At 38.5% G+C, this 17830-nt stretch overlaps 1 protein-coding gene across 1 annotated transcript in view; it reads left to right on the top strand.

Annotated features, from left to right (window-relative positions):
* Positions 1-3474: 3474 nt before the first annotated feature.
* The window catches only part of PLEK (pleckstrin), a 39220-nt gene continuing 24864 nt past the window's right edge, over positions 3475-17830 (top strand). Inside the window, 1 exon segment of the mRNA XM_043987590.1 lies at positions 3475-3559. Coding sequence (XP_043843525.1) covers positions 3518-3559 — 42 coding nt within the window. The 5' untranslated portion in view covers positions 3475-3517.

The following is a 17830-nucleotide window of genomic DNA, read 5'->3' as shown; positions in this document are numbered from 1 at the left end:
AACATTTTCCTGAAGAAAAGAATTAGAGGACCTCAAGAGAATGAGTGTATAATACATACATCTATGTATGAGAAATAGATTGCCTAAGGCAAAAACGAATGAGTCATGAGCCAAATTCTAATACTTGCAAACCTGGGAGTCTTTTCATCTTTTTGAGTTTCAAATTTACTTCTCTGTAAAACTGGTATATTAATAACCCACCCATTTCTCAGACCGGTTGTGAAGAAAGTACTTTGAAAACCATAAATCATTATTTGATAATGATGATGAAGAATGGAGAAGCACAGTCTGTATGGCTTCCCTGGTGGGGATTAAAAGGAGATAGTGAGGGAAAGGAGCCAGCATTTGCTAAGTACCCATGATGTTCCAGGTGCTGTGCGAAGAGCTTTATAAATATCATCTCTTTTGATTCTCACACCAACCCTTCAAAGTAGGTGGTATTATTATTCTCATTTTACAGTTGAGTGTGGAGGTTAAGTGACCTTCCCAGGAGCTAAACAGAGCTAATAAGTGTTTAAGGCAGGATTTGAACTCAGGTCTTTCTGCCTCCAGGCCTAGGGCTCTATCCACTGAACCACTTAGCCATTTAGTTGTCCAGGTCAAAGCTTCTTAAACTGTGGGTCAAGACCCCATTGAGGAGGCAGCAGGGGCGGGGGGAGGGGGGAGAAGTCATGTAACTGAATGTGGAGATTGTGAAAAATCTGGTAACAATTAAAGTATATGTATACATATTTTATATATCTATATACCTGGGGCAAAAGTTTTAAGAAGTCCTGGTCTAGGTGATGGGAGATCTTGGATCAGACAGTTCTCTATTCCTGACACTGGGTGGTGCCATTTGGTTCAGAGAAGCTGTCCAGAGAAAACAGCAAACTGCCTTGAACAGGCAGCATCAACCAGCTCTTTGTAAATGTGGAACAACCTCTCATCTTTTTCTGGTAACTTGGGAAGCACCCACACATTAAAGCTGTGTGAAGACAATAAAATTAAACCACTAAGAATTCTTCAGCTCTGTGACTACTTTATGAAAGAGGAGAAAATAATTTTCAAAATATCCCTCTGCCAACTGGAAGGGGGCTTTGGACTTTAAACTCATTAAGATGAACTTGGTCATGAGTTAGGTTGATCTACAGACTTGCATCCTGGTTCTCAGGATGCTCAATGTCAAAAGAACTCCAGTATGAGCCTTGGCTACTCGTTTAAACAATAATGTAGTAAAATTGTTACAGACATTTCTTAAGCATTTTTCTGGGCGCATTGGGTACAAAGACAAAAATGAAAAAGGGCTCTGAGCCCAAGGTATTCACATTTTACTGAGGAAATACATGTCAGTAAATTCAAAACATACAAAAGCAGAGAATATGACTCATTGGAGAGGAACTGTCACTTGAACTATGCTTTAAAGGAATCTAGGGATTCTATAAGGAAGGCTGAGGAAAGATTCCATTCTGGATATGAAGTTGGGAGGACCACTTATGTAAAGCCATGAAAGCAAGAAGTAGAATATCATTTTGGTGGATAGCTTGTACCCCAGTATAACCGAAATGAAAAGTGTGTGAAAGGGAATAATCTGAAATAATATGGGAAGTTTAGTGGAAACCAGGTTGGGTGCTGGGAGGATGGGTGGGGTTGGATTTAATGTGAAGCTAAGGCAGTAGGGAGCTATTAAAGACATTTTAGCCAAATGGTGGCATGGTGAAGTGCATGTTTTAGTAATATCAATGGGGCAGCTGTGTGGAGGATGGATTGTAGAGGGAAGAAACTGGATGCAGGAAAACCGGTTATGAGGCTATTTCAATTATCCAGGAGAAAAGTGATAAGGACCCAAATTGGAGTAGAGGCTCTGTGAAAAGAGAAAAGGGGATGGATGTAAGAGAAGTTTTAGAAGCAGAATGAATAAGAATTGGCAACTGATTATATAAGAGAGAGGATGAAGAATTAAGTTTTGGATGACTCCATGGTAACAACTGGAAGGATGATAGTAGTACCACTAAAAGAAATGAAGAAGTTTGAAGTTGGGATGGGCTTTGTATACGATATAATGAATTCCATTTTAGATATGCTAAATTTGAGATTCCTGCAGGATATCCAGGTAGAGAGATGCTGCTGGCAGTTGATAATATTAGATTAGATATCAGGACTAAGAATATAGATTTGGGAGTCACCTGTCTGTGGATGATAATTCATATAATGGGTACTGATGAGAACAATTTAAGAGGGCCTTGGACAGAGCCTTGAGGTGTACCCATAGTGGTCAGATAGGTAGGAAAGAAATCAAGAGTGAGCAGTATCTCAGAAGCCAGGAAGGAGAGAATATCCAATAGCAGGAGATGGTTGACATTGGTCAATATGTTTGGTCTGGTCACATGTACCAGCTTAAAGATGACACTGAAAACGACTGTGAAATGCAATGACCGCCTCTTATTGTGGCAACATCTAGAGAGACAGAAATTAGAATGACAGAATTTCAGAATTGGAAAGGACCTCAGAAGCCATTGAGTCCAATTCATATCCCAAAGGAAGCCGTATGATAACCTACTGGTCAAGTCAGCCTCTGCTTGAGGGCCTTCAAGGAGGGACAAACTATCACCTCTCAAGTCAGTCTATTCCACTTTTTCATACCTCTAATTATTAGGGAGTTTTTCCTGATATTGAGTCCTAATGCACACCTTTTCAATTTCTACCCATTGCTCCTTGTTGTGTCCTCTGGGGCCAAATAGTTCTAGACCTTTAAGTACCTGAAGACAGCTATCATGCTCTCCCCCCACTGCCCCCACCCCTTTCTCTTCTCTAGGATAAGCATACATAGTTGTTTCAACCTATCCGACATGGAATTAAGGCCTTTCTCTTTTCTGACTGCCCTGCTCTGGACAACCTCCAGAAATGAAAGATCCCCGAAGAGAGTCTCTTCCATAGCTCAATCTTTGTTGGGTCTAAAGAGAAGAGGGGAACAGGGAGGGAATGAAATATTAAATTCAGCTTTGTGCCTGGTTCTGATAGCTGTTGATATTGCTAATTAAGGTCATATTTGAAAAAGGTCATCTCTAGATGAAGCATAATTTCCGGAAAGTGGAATATTATTTTCCTCTTCAATTCACACATGTGAGAAGCTTTGGGGCTTCCTGGAATTTCTATTAAGATTCTGGATTTTCCACCAAAAACTTTCAAACGCCAATATTTCCACTAAGAGAATCCTTCCTCTTCACCTTGCTTTGCTTCTGACTCTGGAAACATACCCTTCCCTTTTTTGATATGCAGGCAAATAATTACCATGAGTTTTCTGTTAATAACACTGGAGTCCCCCAAATTTGCAAAGCAAGAGTGTGGTTTGGTACCCCAGTTCCCCATTCTTTTCTTTATCTCAGTGAAAAGAAACCGGATGTGCTCATGTGATTGACAGGCAGAGGGGAACTTGTGAAAGTGACCATAACGTACAAAAAGAAACCCACAGCTCTCTTGGACTTCTAGATGAGGTGTAGCTGCAGAGACAACTGACTCTGGGGAGCATCTAGGGGACATGGAACCAAAGAAAATCAGAGAAGGTTACCTTGTGAAAAAGGTAGGCACCAGCAACTGCCTGAAAGGACTTCATGATTATAGCAGAGGACTAATCTCATCAGTCTATGTACAGACCAAATGGGGAAGATGTCTGTGCTAGTTTTTATATATTTATTGTGTTTTGCATTGTCCTGACCTGGGATTTCATCAATGTAGGTGATCTCTTGGCATGTAAATTTCTCCATTGATGTGGATTAGCAACTTCTATGTTACTCAGTCTTAGAGAGGCAATTAAGAATGATTACTTTTAAGAATGTTTAATGCTAAGCATTTACTAGCAGTGGGTTAGAACAAAGGAGTATCCTAGCATGTAAAATGTTGAAGGCAGAGCCATTCTTTACATGTAAAACTACTCAGGCTGCATTTCCTTTTTAAAATTTTGTAAAATAATATTATATTTTTCCTAATTACATGTAAATATAATTTTAAACATTCATTTAAAATTTTTGAGTTCCAGATTCTCTCCCTCCTTCCCTTCTTTGAGATGATAAGCAATTTGATATAGTTTATATACATGTAATCATGCAAAACATATTTCCATATTATTCATGCTGTGAATGAAGATACAGAACAAGAGAGAAACCTACCCCCTAATAAAATAAAGTGGAAAATAGTATGCTTCAATATACATTCAGACTGTATAGTTCTTTCTCTGGATGTGGAGAGCATTTTCCATCACAAATCATTTGGGGTTGTCTTGGATCATTGTATTGCTGAGAAGAGCTAAGTCATTCATAGTTGATCATTGTACAATATTTACATGTTCATTTTAAAATGAATTTTAATAATTCTTAATTTTTTGAGGGAGAGGAGATGTGAAATAAATAAGGTGAAGAATGAAAGCAAAATGATTACTGACAAAGATAGTGATAGCTTACTTTCTTAGCTTCTTAATATTGGTATGTCGATATAATACAAAATTTAAAAATTTTCCTTTTTAGAAACTTGGCCTTGAATCTCATCTCTCCTACTTATAATCTGTGTGAATTTGAACATGTCACTTATCTCTGGGTCTCATTTTTCTCAAATGTAAAATGATGGGAGTGGATCTAAATGATCTCTGAGGTTTTTTCTAATATTAACTCTTGTGATTCTGTAATCCTTTGACCAACAGTTAATAAATGGTTCACCATGTCTGTGAGGCATCAGGAGTTTCATTTTACAGATTAGAAAACTGAGCTACCAAAAGAAAGATGACTTTCCTAAATATATTTGAACAAATTGTGATGGAACTTGGAAAGACCATCTACCACTATCCCTTTTATTTCTGAATTCCAATGGTGGTTTGATGCCCAAAGTCTTTCTGAAACTCTCTTACCAAAATGTGGAGTTTACTGGCAGGGTTGACCTTAATTTGTATTCTATGAGAAATACCTTCATAAACAGATAGGCAAATAATGTCCTTTTAAGTGAGCCCAGTGTTCCACTCTACTAAAAGGAAAAAGGAGAGTTTGTCCCATTGGTTTAGTTCATATTCTGCCTACATTGGTTTATATATAGGACATGTCCTGTTGACCAACTGACTTTCTTTTGACTTATATAATTTTAGACTGGTAAGGGATTATAGGTATCATGTAGGCCAATCTCTCCATTCCATAGATATAGTAGTTGAAACCCAGAAAAGTGAAATGATTTAACCAAAGTCACATAGTAAATTAATAGCGGGGGCGGGGGGCAGCTAGATGGCATAGTGGATAAAGCACTGGCCTTGGATTCAGGAGGACCTGAGTTCAAATCCAGCCTTAGACACTTGACATTTAACGAGCTGTGTGACCCTGGGCAAGTCACTTAACCCTCATTGCCCTGCAAAAAAAAAATAATAGTAGAACTGAAATAAGAACTCAGGTTTCCTGATTCTTAGGCCAATTTTTTTCCCACTGCAGCCCAGGCCATTAAAACATGTTTTAACTTAGTTCATAGAATGGCACTGTCCTAGATCCTACCTAGCTAGCAGATGCAAACCCTGGGTGTTGATGAATGAATGGTACTATTGTGCATGCAGGCTATATCTTGGAACATTCCTAAAGAAAGCTAAATGCCCACTTGCCTTTCCAAAAGGCAGTAAGCCTCTCTTGTAGATGGCAGTAATGGATGCAGGTCTTACTTTTTTGCTCTTGTGTAGGCCAAGAGGCAATGACAGTGGACTGAGAAATAGGTTTTGAGTGGTTGTTGTTGAGTCATTTCAGTAATGTTTGACTCTCTGTGATTTTCCATGACCCTGGAAAAGAGTGGTTTATCATGTCTTTCTCCAGCTCATTTTATAGATGAGGACACTGATGCAAACAGGATTAAAGTGACTTTCTCCAGGGTCACACAGCTAGTAAGTGTCTGAGGATGGATTTGAACTTAGGTCTTCAGGACTCCAGGGCTGGTACTTTCTATTCACTGCACCACCTAGTTGCTTGAGACCTGGGCTCAAATCCCATCTCTGGCACTCCCTGGTTTTAGTGAGAACAACTTCTCCATCCAGTTTCCCATGTTCCAGTATACAAAGATGCTTAGCATAGAAGGGCTGGAAAAATTTATTTTTACATGTAAACCAGAAGAGCGGAGGCATACTAGCAGAGGTTTGTTGATTGCAGTGTCATTGACATTTTGTTTTCCATTTTATTTCTTTTCCTTCTCCTTGGCAATGAGGGTTAAGTGACTTACCCAAGGTCACACAGCTAGTAAGTGTCAAGTGTCTGAGGCCAGATTTGAACTTCCAGGGCTAGTGCTTTATCCACTGTGCCACCTAGCTGCTCCCTTTCCATTTTATTTCTATGCAAAATATTTTCCCCTCATTATGAAGCTCAGGTTCCCTTACCTCTGTTACCTGACTGGTTGGATGGGGTTTCTGGGAAGGAGGGTAAACACATCATTTTGTCAATTAGAAATTTTGTCCTTCTATGAATAGAGTGTTTTAGGACTTGTCTATAAATTAGAGTCTCATCATTTGTGACTTAAACTTTACCTATTCAATCTAGCAAAGTGGAAGACCTAATGATATCTTGACATGGCATATTCATAACCATTGTCAGGCCTTGGCAAATTTCTGAAGTGGATGAGATTTTTCTCCATTTCTTACAGCCTCCCCTTTCTGTATACTTTCCCTTTGTAGTTTCTCTGGCTTTCCTCAATACTCACATTTCTTTGCTTGGCCCCCTTCCTCAGATCCTTAGTGTTGTCCCTTTTTTCAAAACCTGTTTTCAGAAAAGGATTTTATAACAACCATTTCCATCTTAGTTTGAACTTGCCACCTACTTTCCTTTTCTATTATAACCTTATCCCTAGTTGAGTGAAAAACTTGGTTAAACAGAATTTCAACTGTTAATGAAGAAGAGGAATTATGTGTGGACAATGGAGACTTTTCTAATGCTACTAAACTTATACCATAAAGATAGCTGTTATTCTCACTATTCATAAGTGTAGATCTGTTTATAATTATGAAAGAGACAAGAAGTGATAGGTACCACATTACTGTGCAGTTATAAAGTCCTGACCCCAAACTTCTTGTTTATTAGTCATTGGGGAAATTGTTAATTGTCTTGTTGGGTTGGAAGGGGAAGATAATATTATAAGTTATGTAGTGTCTTTTTTTTTTTTTTGACAAGGCAATGAGGGTTAAGCCCAGGGTCACACAGCTAATAGGTGTCAAGTGTCTGAGGCCGGATTTGAACTTGGGTACTCCTGAATCCAAGGTTGGTGCTTTATCCACTGTGCCACCTAGCTGCCCCTACATAGTGTCTTAAAATAGAGAAAAGAGTGGGGAGGAGGAGGAGGAGAGAAACTGAAGTTGAGTGCAACTTCCATGATGTGTATTAATTTCGTAGGATAATGAAATATAGAAACTATGCTATAGATCATCAGTGAAATCCCTTCATTTTACAGCTGAGAAAACTCAGACACAGAGAAACACAAGGTGACTCACCCAAAGTGACATGGCCAGTTAGTGGTAAACACAGAATAAGAATTTAAGCCTCATATTCATACAATACCCAGACTTTCCATGATATCTTACATATTTAATTTAGATTATAAATAACTCTTCTTATAGTTGTATTTTTATAAATGATAAATTTCAGTGAAAACTTATATTAAAGATAGAACTTGGACTTTAGCTAGACACACATTTCAAAACACTAAGTATTTTTTCTAAAAGAAGTATAAATAGTTAGTGAGTTCCAGTCACAAACTTGGCATGTGAAAGGAGAAGTGTTAGAAAGGGGAAGTTAGAGGATACTCTTTTTTTGTAGGAGGTATGTGTAAATAGTTTCTAAACTAATACCTAAAACCCACACCCCAAACTTTTTTGAAGAGGTTTTGGCTATAACTGTCTGCTGAAATCTACATTTACTCATTAATTCACTTGATCATCATTCATTTGTTTATTATTGTACAAAAAATTAATTATTAATAACTATAACTAACCTGGAAAATTATATATAACTGTACTTATGAAAAATTATAATTATATGAAAAATGATAAGTTTAGAGAAATTATAATTGGGCCATAAGTCCTGCCACGGTCGCCATTCAAATATGAAATATTTTTGAATTGACTAGCCTAATTTGGGGGCTGAAGCTGAATGGAGGACTAAACTGGGACTTATGACTATTTGGCTATCTGACTTCGTTAATTTAATGTGGGCTGTTTATAAAGTTCCACCATACTGCTCCATTCCCAAGTTAATAAGCAAAATATTAAGAAGCCTCTTAACTAAATAATCAAAGCAGAGTTTATTTATGAGATACTATTTAAAATTAAGAATACAGGGAAATAAAATGTACAACCTGACTGCTTTCCTGAGGTCTCTTTCCCACCTGCTGTGCCTCAAACTTCTTGAATACAATAAGGGCCTTAGCCGCCTCCGGCCTCAGGGCACGTTACACTTTCCCTGGTTTGTATTAAGGCCTGTAACCTTCTGTCTGTCTGCTCTGTCAGTTTGCCCTTTGACCTCTCTTTTGCCTGCTCCTAGTCCTTCTCGTTTTCTCCTTCGTCCTTGTAGCCCCTTCTCTAGTCTCCAATCTTTGCCGTCTCCTCAGCCGCCTCTTGACCTCTTCTTGTCCAACCGAACCCCTGAGTCTTGTCTATCTAGTCTATCCTCAGCCCGTCCTCTAGTCCGTCTCCCCCCTCCTGTGTCACTCCCAGGTCTATATATACCTTTTCTTCTCTCCACTCAAATCTTGGGGCTTCCTTCGCCCCCACAGACCAAGCTAATCCGCCAGCCAGAGCTGCAGCTGGTGGGGGGGTGTGTGCTCTCGAGCCTCATGCCTCAGCACAGGCCATCCAGGATCCTTCAGATAGCTCTGCTCAGGTCAGAGGGAGCTGGGGGCTTTTTTTCCCCCCAGCTGTCTGACCTGGCGTCTTGTATAGCCCATCGGGCTTTTTCGCTCAGCTGAAGCTGAGGAGGAGGGGGAGAGACCCCGAGGGCCTAAGGCTTTCTAATCTCAGCTTAAAGGTAGGGTCCCCAAATCAAAATAAATTTCCACATTATCCAATAGCCATTCATTAAGCACTTTACCTTTGGGTAACAAAATTAGACATAAGCATAAGGTCGCTGGAGATATGGCCAGAAAAAAAGACATTTAGCTATAATATACAGTAGTTATAGAAAGATGGGAACTCCAAACCATGATTTTTTTTCTCCAAAACTTTTCTATGCATAAATGAACACTATTAGATAAGGCATGCCTGCTTTTTTGTTGTTGTTGAGGGGGGAAGGAGACACTTGTTTCTAATGTTCATTTAGTATTACTTTCTTCACTTTAGAGGCAAGTTCCTGGATTTGGAAGGGGTGAAATGAAAGGTACATATAGGGCAAGAAGTAAAGGCTGTAGACTTTGGGCAAGTAATTGATAGTTTCAGTTTTCTCATCACTAATTCTTGGCTGCTCAAGAAACTAGTTCCCACTGCTTGAAAATACTAAGTAGTCTCATGATAATGAGCTCTCTTCCTTTGGGAAAATTAAGCCTGACTCAGTACCTAAGACTCATAGACTCACAATGGGCATGCAATTATATAGGATCTGATCTGAAATAACAGGAAAGTCCTGTCCCGGATTCCATATAATTGCTTCAGATGACTCTGAGATGAGAATTTGATCTAGTTATACATCAATCCAGAGATAAAGTCCCAAGGAAAAGAGATCTTATTAGAGCATATAAAGCTGAGGAGAAACATTGTGATGTTGTGAGAGTAAGCTGGCCTCAGAAGCAGGAATTAATTACTAAATTAAACATTTATTAAGTACATATTACTTGCCAGTTTCTGGGCATGCAAGAATAAAAATTAAACTGTCCTTGCCCTGTAAGAATGCTAATGAAGAAAATAATGTGTGTATACACAAACATATATACACATACACATACATATACATCATATACATATATATATGTAGGAGTTCAAGAGATTCCTTCATGAGGCCTACACACACATGTATATATATTTATCTATCTGGCAACTCTCTGGCTCTGTAAGATGCAAAGCCTTTGCCAATGTGCATTGAAAGATGTTTTTCTCAATGAAAGTTCCCTATGAAATCACAAGTCCCCCCTCACTTCCCCTCCTCTCTTCCCCTCCAAAAAGAAAAAAAAAACTGAAGAGGCAATTCTTGAGTAAGATTATTTTAGTAACCAAACTATTGGGAGAATCTTTAGGATAAGATAATATAGAATTTCAGATTTAGAAGGAACCTCAGAGACCATGTAACACAATTCATTTCTGAAAAAAGATCTCATCTACAACTAAGCTTTGATCAAAGACCTTCAGGAAGGGAGCTCCCATTTCCTTTAGAGGTGGCCCATTTCAGTATTAGACAGTTCTGATTGTTTGGAAGTTTTTCCTTACTATCCTTATAATTCCTTCCTATTTCCTTACAAGGCTCAGTGTACCTCTTTGAAATTTCCATTAATTGCATCTAGTTCTTTTTTTTTTTAAGTTATTTATTTATTTATATTATTTTTAAGGTCTCTCTCTCTCTCTCTTTTTTTTTTTGGTGAGGCAATTGTGGCCAAGTGACTTGCCCAGGGTCACACAGCCAACAAATGCCAAGTGTCCGAGGCCGGACTTGAACCCAGGTCCCTCTGAAACCAGGGCTGGCGCTCTATCCACTGCGCCACCCAGCTGCCCCTAATTGCATCTAGTTCTGCTCTCAACAGTAAGCAAAACAAATTGAATTACTCTTCCAAATAACACTCCATCAACTGTTTTAATATAATTCCCTCCCTCAGGATTTCTCTTTTCCAGGCTATAGACCTGCCCTCAACTGGTCCTCTCATAACCTGATCTTAGAGGCCTTTAGTACTACACTTTCCCCTAGATCAGGAATTCCCAACTTAGGATCCATGAGTTTGTTAAAAAACAAACAAACAAACAAACAAACAAACATATACATATATGTGTATGTATATATGTATATCATTTGTTTTGTTTTGTTTTAATTTAATTTTTTAAAGTAATAAACATTTTTATTTATAGTTTTGGGTTCCAATTTTTATCCCTCCCATCCCCCCTCCCTAAGCCAGTAAGCAATCAGATATAGGTTATACTAAAATATATATATTCTAATAGCTGTATTTCAATGAATTTTGTAATTCTATGTACTTTGTTAAACGCATTTAAAAATATTATTCTGAGAGAGGGCCTACACAGGTTGCCAAAGGGATCCATGACATTAAAGTATATGAACCTCTGTTCTTTATGCTCTCACTTTATCAATTTCCTGCCTAAACCTGATATACTTGGCATGGTTTGACCAGGGCAAGGAACAGAGACTATTCCTTTCTTAGTCCTGGACATGAATGCAGCATATAATTGCATTCACATTTTTGCTTGCCCTATCACACAGTTGACTGATATTAAGATTGTAGTCTACTAAAACCCATAGATCTTTTCCCTGTGGCTTTCTAGTTATACCTTCCCCATTCTGGCATTTGTGAATATATTTATAAGATCTTAATGAACACTTGTTGATGATGGTGAAGATACATATATAAATATGTCTATATTTACATATTTATGATAGGAACTTGGAAAGATTGCATTTAGATAATGCATCCTATTTATTACAGACCAAACTCAATTTATCCTGATAGCCTGAAAGAATTAATGCTACTTCTAAAGGCTCTACATTAGGCAAATTACTTAACTCTTGGGCAAAAGAACACAGAACTGGGAATCAGGAAATGTGCTGGATAGTACCTGCTATACTGAAAATTAGTTATATGACCTTTGGCAAGTCACTTAACCGGCTTACATCTTAGTTCTCTCATCTGTAAAATGGTAGGATTGGATTAAGTACTCTCTAAAATTCTCGGATTCCAAGAGAAACCCATCTAAAAAAACTGTCTTCTTTCACCAATCAACTAACCAACCAGGGGCAGCCAGGTGGTGCAGTGGATAGAGCACCAGCCCTGGAGTCAGGAGTACCTGAGTTCAAATCTGACCTCAGACAATTGACACTAGCTGTGTGACCCTGGGCAAGTCACTTAACCCCAATTGCCTCACCAAAAACAAAACAAAACAAAACAAAAACCTAACCAACCAAGAGGCAATTATTAGGGATATGTTGTGTGTAGGCACTGTGCTAGGCATTGGGAATACAAAGACAAAATTGAATGGTCCCTGCTTTCAAAAAGAATATACAGTTATCAGTTCCCCATTGTGACTTTTCCTATAATGGTTTTGATATATTGAGGGTCAGCATAAGAAATTAAATGGGATTTTTGGGGAGTTTTGCAGAAGCTGCAAATGACATATGAAATTTACAGATGACAGAGAAAAATTTAGAAACTCAGAAGTATGTAACATATATGTGTAGTATTGCATGATATTAACATATTTTATCTTTTAATACCATAATAATTCAGACTTCTTCTCTGGTACAAAGGGAGGGCCAAAAATGTTTATATAGATATTTTCCAGATCATGAGGGCATTATACCCCCAACCCCTGAGATGTGGAAGGGACAACTGTATTTGATGGGGTGGGATGGGGTGACATGAACTCATAGAAGTATAAGATAGATACAAGGACAGCTAGGTGGTGCAGTGGATAGAGCACTGGCCCTGGAGTCAGGAGGGCCTGAGTTCAAATCTGGTCTCAGACACTTAATACTAACTAGCTGTGTGACCCTGGGCAAGTCACTTAAAACCCCAATTGCCTCACCAAAAAAAAGATAGATACAAAATCGGTAAAAGAAGATTGGGGGGTGGGATAGGAAGGTGACACATGCTTATTATGGAAAGAAATTAGGAATTCTAAGTGGAGAAGGTAAGAAAGGGACATTCTAGACATCAGGGGCAGCCAGTGCCAATGAGGAGAGATGGGAAATGAAGTGATACAAATGAGGAACAATTAAAAGGCCAGCTTGGGGTAGCTAAGTGGTGCAGTGGATAGAGCACCAGCCCTGGAGTCAGGAGGACCTGAGTGCAAATATGAACTCAGACACTTGACACTTACTAGCTGTGTGACCCTGGGCAAGTCACTTAACTCTCATTGCACCGCCCGCCCCCCCAAAAAGGCCAGCTTGACTGAACTATAGCTATTCTGAGAGAAGTAAAGTGGAAGACCAGAATAATGAGATGGATCAAGTTATAAAAGGCTTTAAATGGCAAAAAGGTAAAACATCTCCTTTTATAGATAATTGAGGAGACATTGGAGTTGGGATTAAGGGAATAAGGGAGGGAGTTAGATCTGAGCTTCAGGAAAGTCACTTTGGCAGCCATGCGGAAGATGGATTGAAGTGATTGAGGATGAAGTAATGAATCCAGGTAGGCAGCTATTACAACAGTCTATTGGAAAGGCAATGACAGTTTGAATAATGCTGGTGGTCATATGAATGGAGAAAAAAGGGAGGTAACATATTAAAGAGCTTGGCAATTCTTTAAGTGTTTTATAAGTGCTAGCTATTATTACAGAAATGACAAGATTTAGCAACTGATTGGCTGTGTGGTGTAATAGTGAGGAATTGACTGTTACACCAAGGTCACGAATGTAGATGACTAGAAGGATGGTGGTTTGACACATCGTGTAATTCTGTTCCCAAGCTCATAATTTAGCCCCACCTCCCACCCCCCCATCCCCCCAAAAGCACAACCCTTTGACAGTTCAACAAAATATCATATATGAATGATGGCAACTGAACACAAATGTGACCTTATACTTTAGTAATTTACTGTTTATTAAAAGAAGGGAAAGGTGTTAATTTTAGCCAGTGTTAGCTACTGTATTTGATCTGAGCTTTGTGGCCCTTTAAAAGTTGTCTGCATTTATATATTTGTAATTCTTTTGTGTATTGTTCTTTGTGCTCTGCCCTTTTCACCTTTCATTTATGACATTATACAATAGTCATTCCTTATGATATAAAGGCGTTTAGTTGAGGTTATTTTATGAATGGAGTTCACAGCAGCCAGCAAAGTTGATTAACTTCAGAGTCAGAAGGAGTTGACTGCCCATGAGCAAAGCACTTACCCTCTCAGGGTCCTAGGCAACTCTGTAAGGTTATAAATTTAAGTTCTCTACCTCTGGAGGGAGTTTCCATACCAGGGAGTTCCCACAATTATGAAATCATAGGTCTGGGGAAAAATCATGTGGGCAGCATGAGCCTAGTTTGTGATCTGACCACTATTTCTGGAAACGAGAACCATACATCACATATTTTCACCTCAGTTTCCTTATCTGTAAAGTAGAAGGGTTGCACCGGATGCTATTTTATGACCCTTCATGTTCTGATCATTTAAATTTCAAATTTCAATGTAGCATATTTATTAAGGACAGGGTAGAGAAGTATGCAGAGCACATTGCCAGGCAATGAGGGAGACAGAATTTTGAGATTTAGAAGAGATCATTGAACTTGTAATCTAGCAAGGAGGTATGGCATATAGATATAATACAATACATTTAATACAAAATAATACATTATTGTTGAAGACAGGTGTAAAATGTTATAATAGCTATATATAATTGTTAGTGAGCTAACATGAGCAGCTAAGGGACACAGTGGATAGAGCACTGGGGTTGGAGTCAGGAAAACTCATGCTCATGAGTTCAAATCCAGCCTCGGGAACTTACTAGCTGTGTAACCCTGGGCAAGTCATTTAACCCTGTTTGCCTCAGGTTCCTCATTTATAAAATGAACTGGAGAAGGAAATGGCAAACCACTCCAGTATCTTTGTCAAGAAAACCCCAAATCAGGTGACGAGGAATTAGACCTGACTGAAATGGATGAACAGCAGCAACATAATTCTTGGTAACAAACAAATACTTGAGAGGAGAGAAAGATATTTTCTAATTGGGGGATGAAGTTGAGGGAAGATTTCCTGGAAAAATTAACATTAGAATTGGGCTTAAAGGATAGGTAAGTATATTAAATATGTAACATACAGAACCCCCCCCCCCCCACATCTATCCCAAATCTCAAGTAGATGAACATTTTAGAGATTCACAGTTTTGTATGCAGTCTTCTTGTTCTGTTTTCCTTTGTATAAGGAAATATACATGTTTCTTGACGTTTGTCAAGTTCATAACAATAACAATAAATGGATAAGTAGGAACTCAAAAGGTGGGGAGGGGAGAGAGAAGAGGCTATTTATTCAGTCTGACATTAAATGAAGTGGTATGGCTATCATGCCAAGAGAGGAAAGAGAACATTTACTGACTTTTTTGTAGTGACTATATGCAATGGAAAGTATTGGACCAAGAATGTCATTGTTGCAAAAAGTATGTGTCTTGTTTGCATAAACAACCTCCCAAATTGTGCAAGTGGCAGCTTTATATGGGAACCCTCTGGTAGTCTCAGATAACTAATAGAATCTGTTGGGAACTCAGCATTATTTGAATTGTGTGGCTTCCATCACACAAGGGTATCATGGATTAGTTAATATGCAAAGAGTGCAAGTTCATTTTGCTTTTTGCTGCCCAAAGCCCCCCCTAAAATATAAATGAAAAAGAGGAACTTTCTTGTTTCTAAAAAAGCCATTCAACTCATTGCTGAGGTAGCAAAAAGTATTTAAATAAAGTCTTTTCTAGGGTGTTGGTCTCTACCACAGTTGTTCCCAAACTCAAGCAGAGATAAAATAGGATGACTAAAGAGATCATAATTCATCTTGTTATATAGTTGGCACATTAACCTAGGATCGTAAACTTCCAGATCCATGAGAGAAGGGCAATGAGGGAGGGAAGCCGGGTCATCCTTAGGGGTTGCAGAACCTGGGGAAATTGTATTCTGCATCTCATTCCCTGAGTTTTAGCTCAGTTAAAATGAAGATCAGCCTTGAAAGGGAATGTGGGCTGAGTGGGGATAGAAGACACAAGCAGCCAAGTTTCATTGCTTTGCTTTGGTTGTAGGGGACAGATGGAAGGAGACAGAAGGGGATTTTTAATGGGTTGGTTATGTAAGAATTTCAAAATTGTTGCTCTTGTTTTTATAACCAGCTAACAGAGTCATGAGGCAGCTAGGTGGCACAGTGCATAGAGTTCTGGGCCTGAAATCAGGAAGACTCTTCCTGAGTTCAAATATGGCTCAGACACTCACTGAGAACGTGAATAAGATATTTAAACTTGCTTGCCTCGGTTTCTTCACCTTTTTAGCTTTTTTAGTCCCTTGAGCTGGAGAAAAAAAATGGCAAGCCACTTCAGTATCTTAAGGCCAAGAAAACGCCAAATAGGGTCACAAAGAGTTAGACATACCTGAATAATAACAACAATGACAGAATGATCTCCTTTTTTTTTTAGTAGGCCAGTTAAAAGAGACTAAAAGGGTCAACTTCAAGTATAGAATCACTATGTACCCTAGGGCTCCCCACAAAGTTTGTAAAGTAGATTCTTATGTGATTTTGAGTTAAAATGTTATTATCTTTACCATTATGCTTGCCATTTCTTGCATTTGCTCATAATAATAATAATTGACATTTAAATAGCCTTTGATGGTTTACAAAGCATTTTATGTGCATTATTTCCTTTGAACAACCTCATGAGGTAGATATTATTCCCATTTGACATTCAGAGAAACTGAAAGTCAGGGAAGTTAAGTAACTTCACCATGGTTTTCTCTCCATTTCTTCTTCCCTAGCCACTCGCATGGGGTGGTGTAGGAAGTTTTGCTAGAAGAGGTGGAATAATGAGTTGGGTTTAAAAGGATGAAGCATGGTATGGGGAGCTGTCCTTAAATCCAGAAAGACTAGGATTCAAAAATAGACATATTAAATTTGAAATATATAATACAACAAGATATATAGTGGAAATTCACAGTTTCATATGCAGTCCTCTTTCTGCCTTTGTTTAGGCAAATGTATATGTTTGTCAAAATCAAAATACTAAAAAATTTTTTAAAATTAAGGCCAGGTAGGAATTCAATGATTGGGATAATAAAGAGCCGTCCTATCATGTAATTAGCAGCTTTATATAGGCATCCTCTGCAATTCACAGATAAATAATAGGGTCTTCTAAGAGCTCAATGTTATCTGATTTTCTAGATTTCATGACATGTATTAAGTCATGGAATAGGTAATATGCAAAGAGCCTGAGCTCAGCAGAGTGGCTCTTTTTCTATTCTCACTATTAAATCTTCATGTGACAAAAAGTGAGGAAAAGTACAAGTCCCGAGGAATGGCAGTTGGGCATGGTGATGGTTTTTGGAATTCTTTAAGAGATAACACAGTCTAGGAGAATCACTTCAATAAGGGAAGTATATTGGGTTAAAGGTCATCAGTTCATCATCACTTCCCAGGGCTGTGTGATTGGCTTGCTAAGGGGAAGTTACTAAATGCCACTGAGGTTCAAGTTTATTTTCTTCAATATGGTATGAGCATACCCATTTCCTAGATATCTCCCAGGGATGGAAGGAGGATGAAATAAAAAGAACTGGTGAGGGGGGCAACCAGGTGGCATAGTGGATAAAGCACTGGCTCTGGATTCAGGAGGACCTGTGTTCAAATCCAGCCTCAAACACTTGACACTAGCTTTGTGACCCTGGGAAAGTCATTTAACCCTCATTGCCCTGAAAAAAAGAACTGGTGAGTCTAGAATAATGGCAAGACATTAGGTAAGACCTGTATGCTAAATTCTCAGCTATAAATCCTTCCTGAAGTATACAAAGTTCAGTAACCTCAGCATCGGCAGTACAAGCAAACATAAATTGTAAATGCCTCCTGTGGCATACCCATTTTTGTTTTCTATCTTTGACAGTGTTATCAAGGGATGGTTGGAGGTATTTTAATTTTCCTTCCTTATGTAAATCTCAAACTGTCAGGAAGGTATACTTAACTTCCCCAAATAATCTATTCTGGATAT

The sequence above is a fragment of the Dromiciops gliroides genome, chromosome 2, assembly GCF_019393635.1.
Source record: "Dromiciops gliroides isolate mDroGli1 chromosome 2, mDroGli1.pri, whole genome shotgun sequence".
NCBI classification, from domain to species: domain Eukaryota; kingdom Metazoa; phylum Chordata; class Mammalia; order Microbiotheria; family Microbiotheriidae; genus Dromiciops; species Dromiciops gliroides.
The sequence above is the reverse complement of the archived record's forward strand: the minus strand, read 5'-3'. Positions and strand labels throughout refer to the sequence as shown.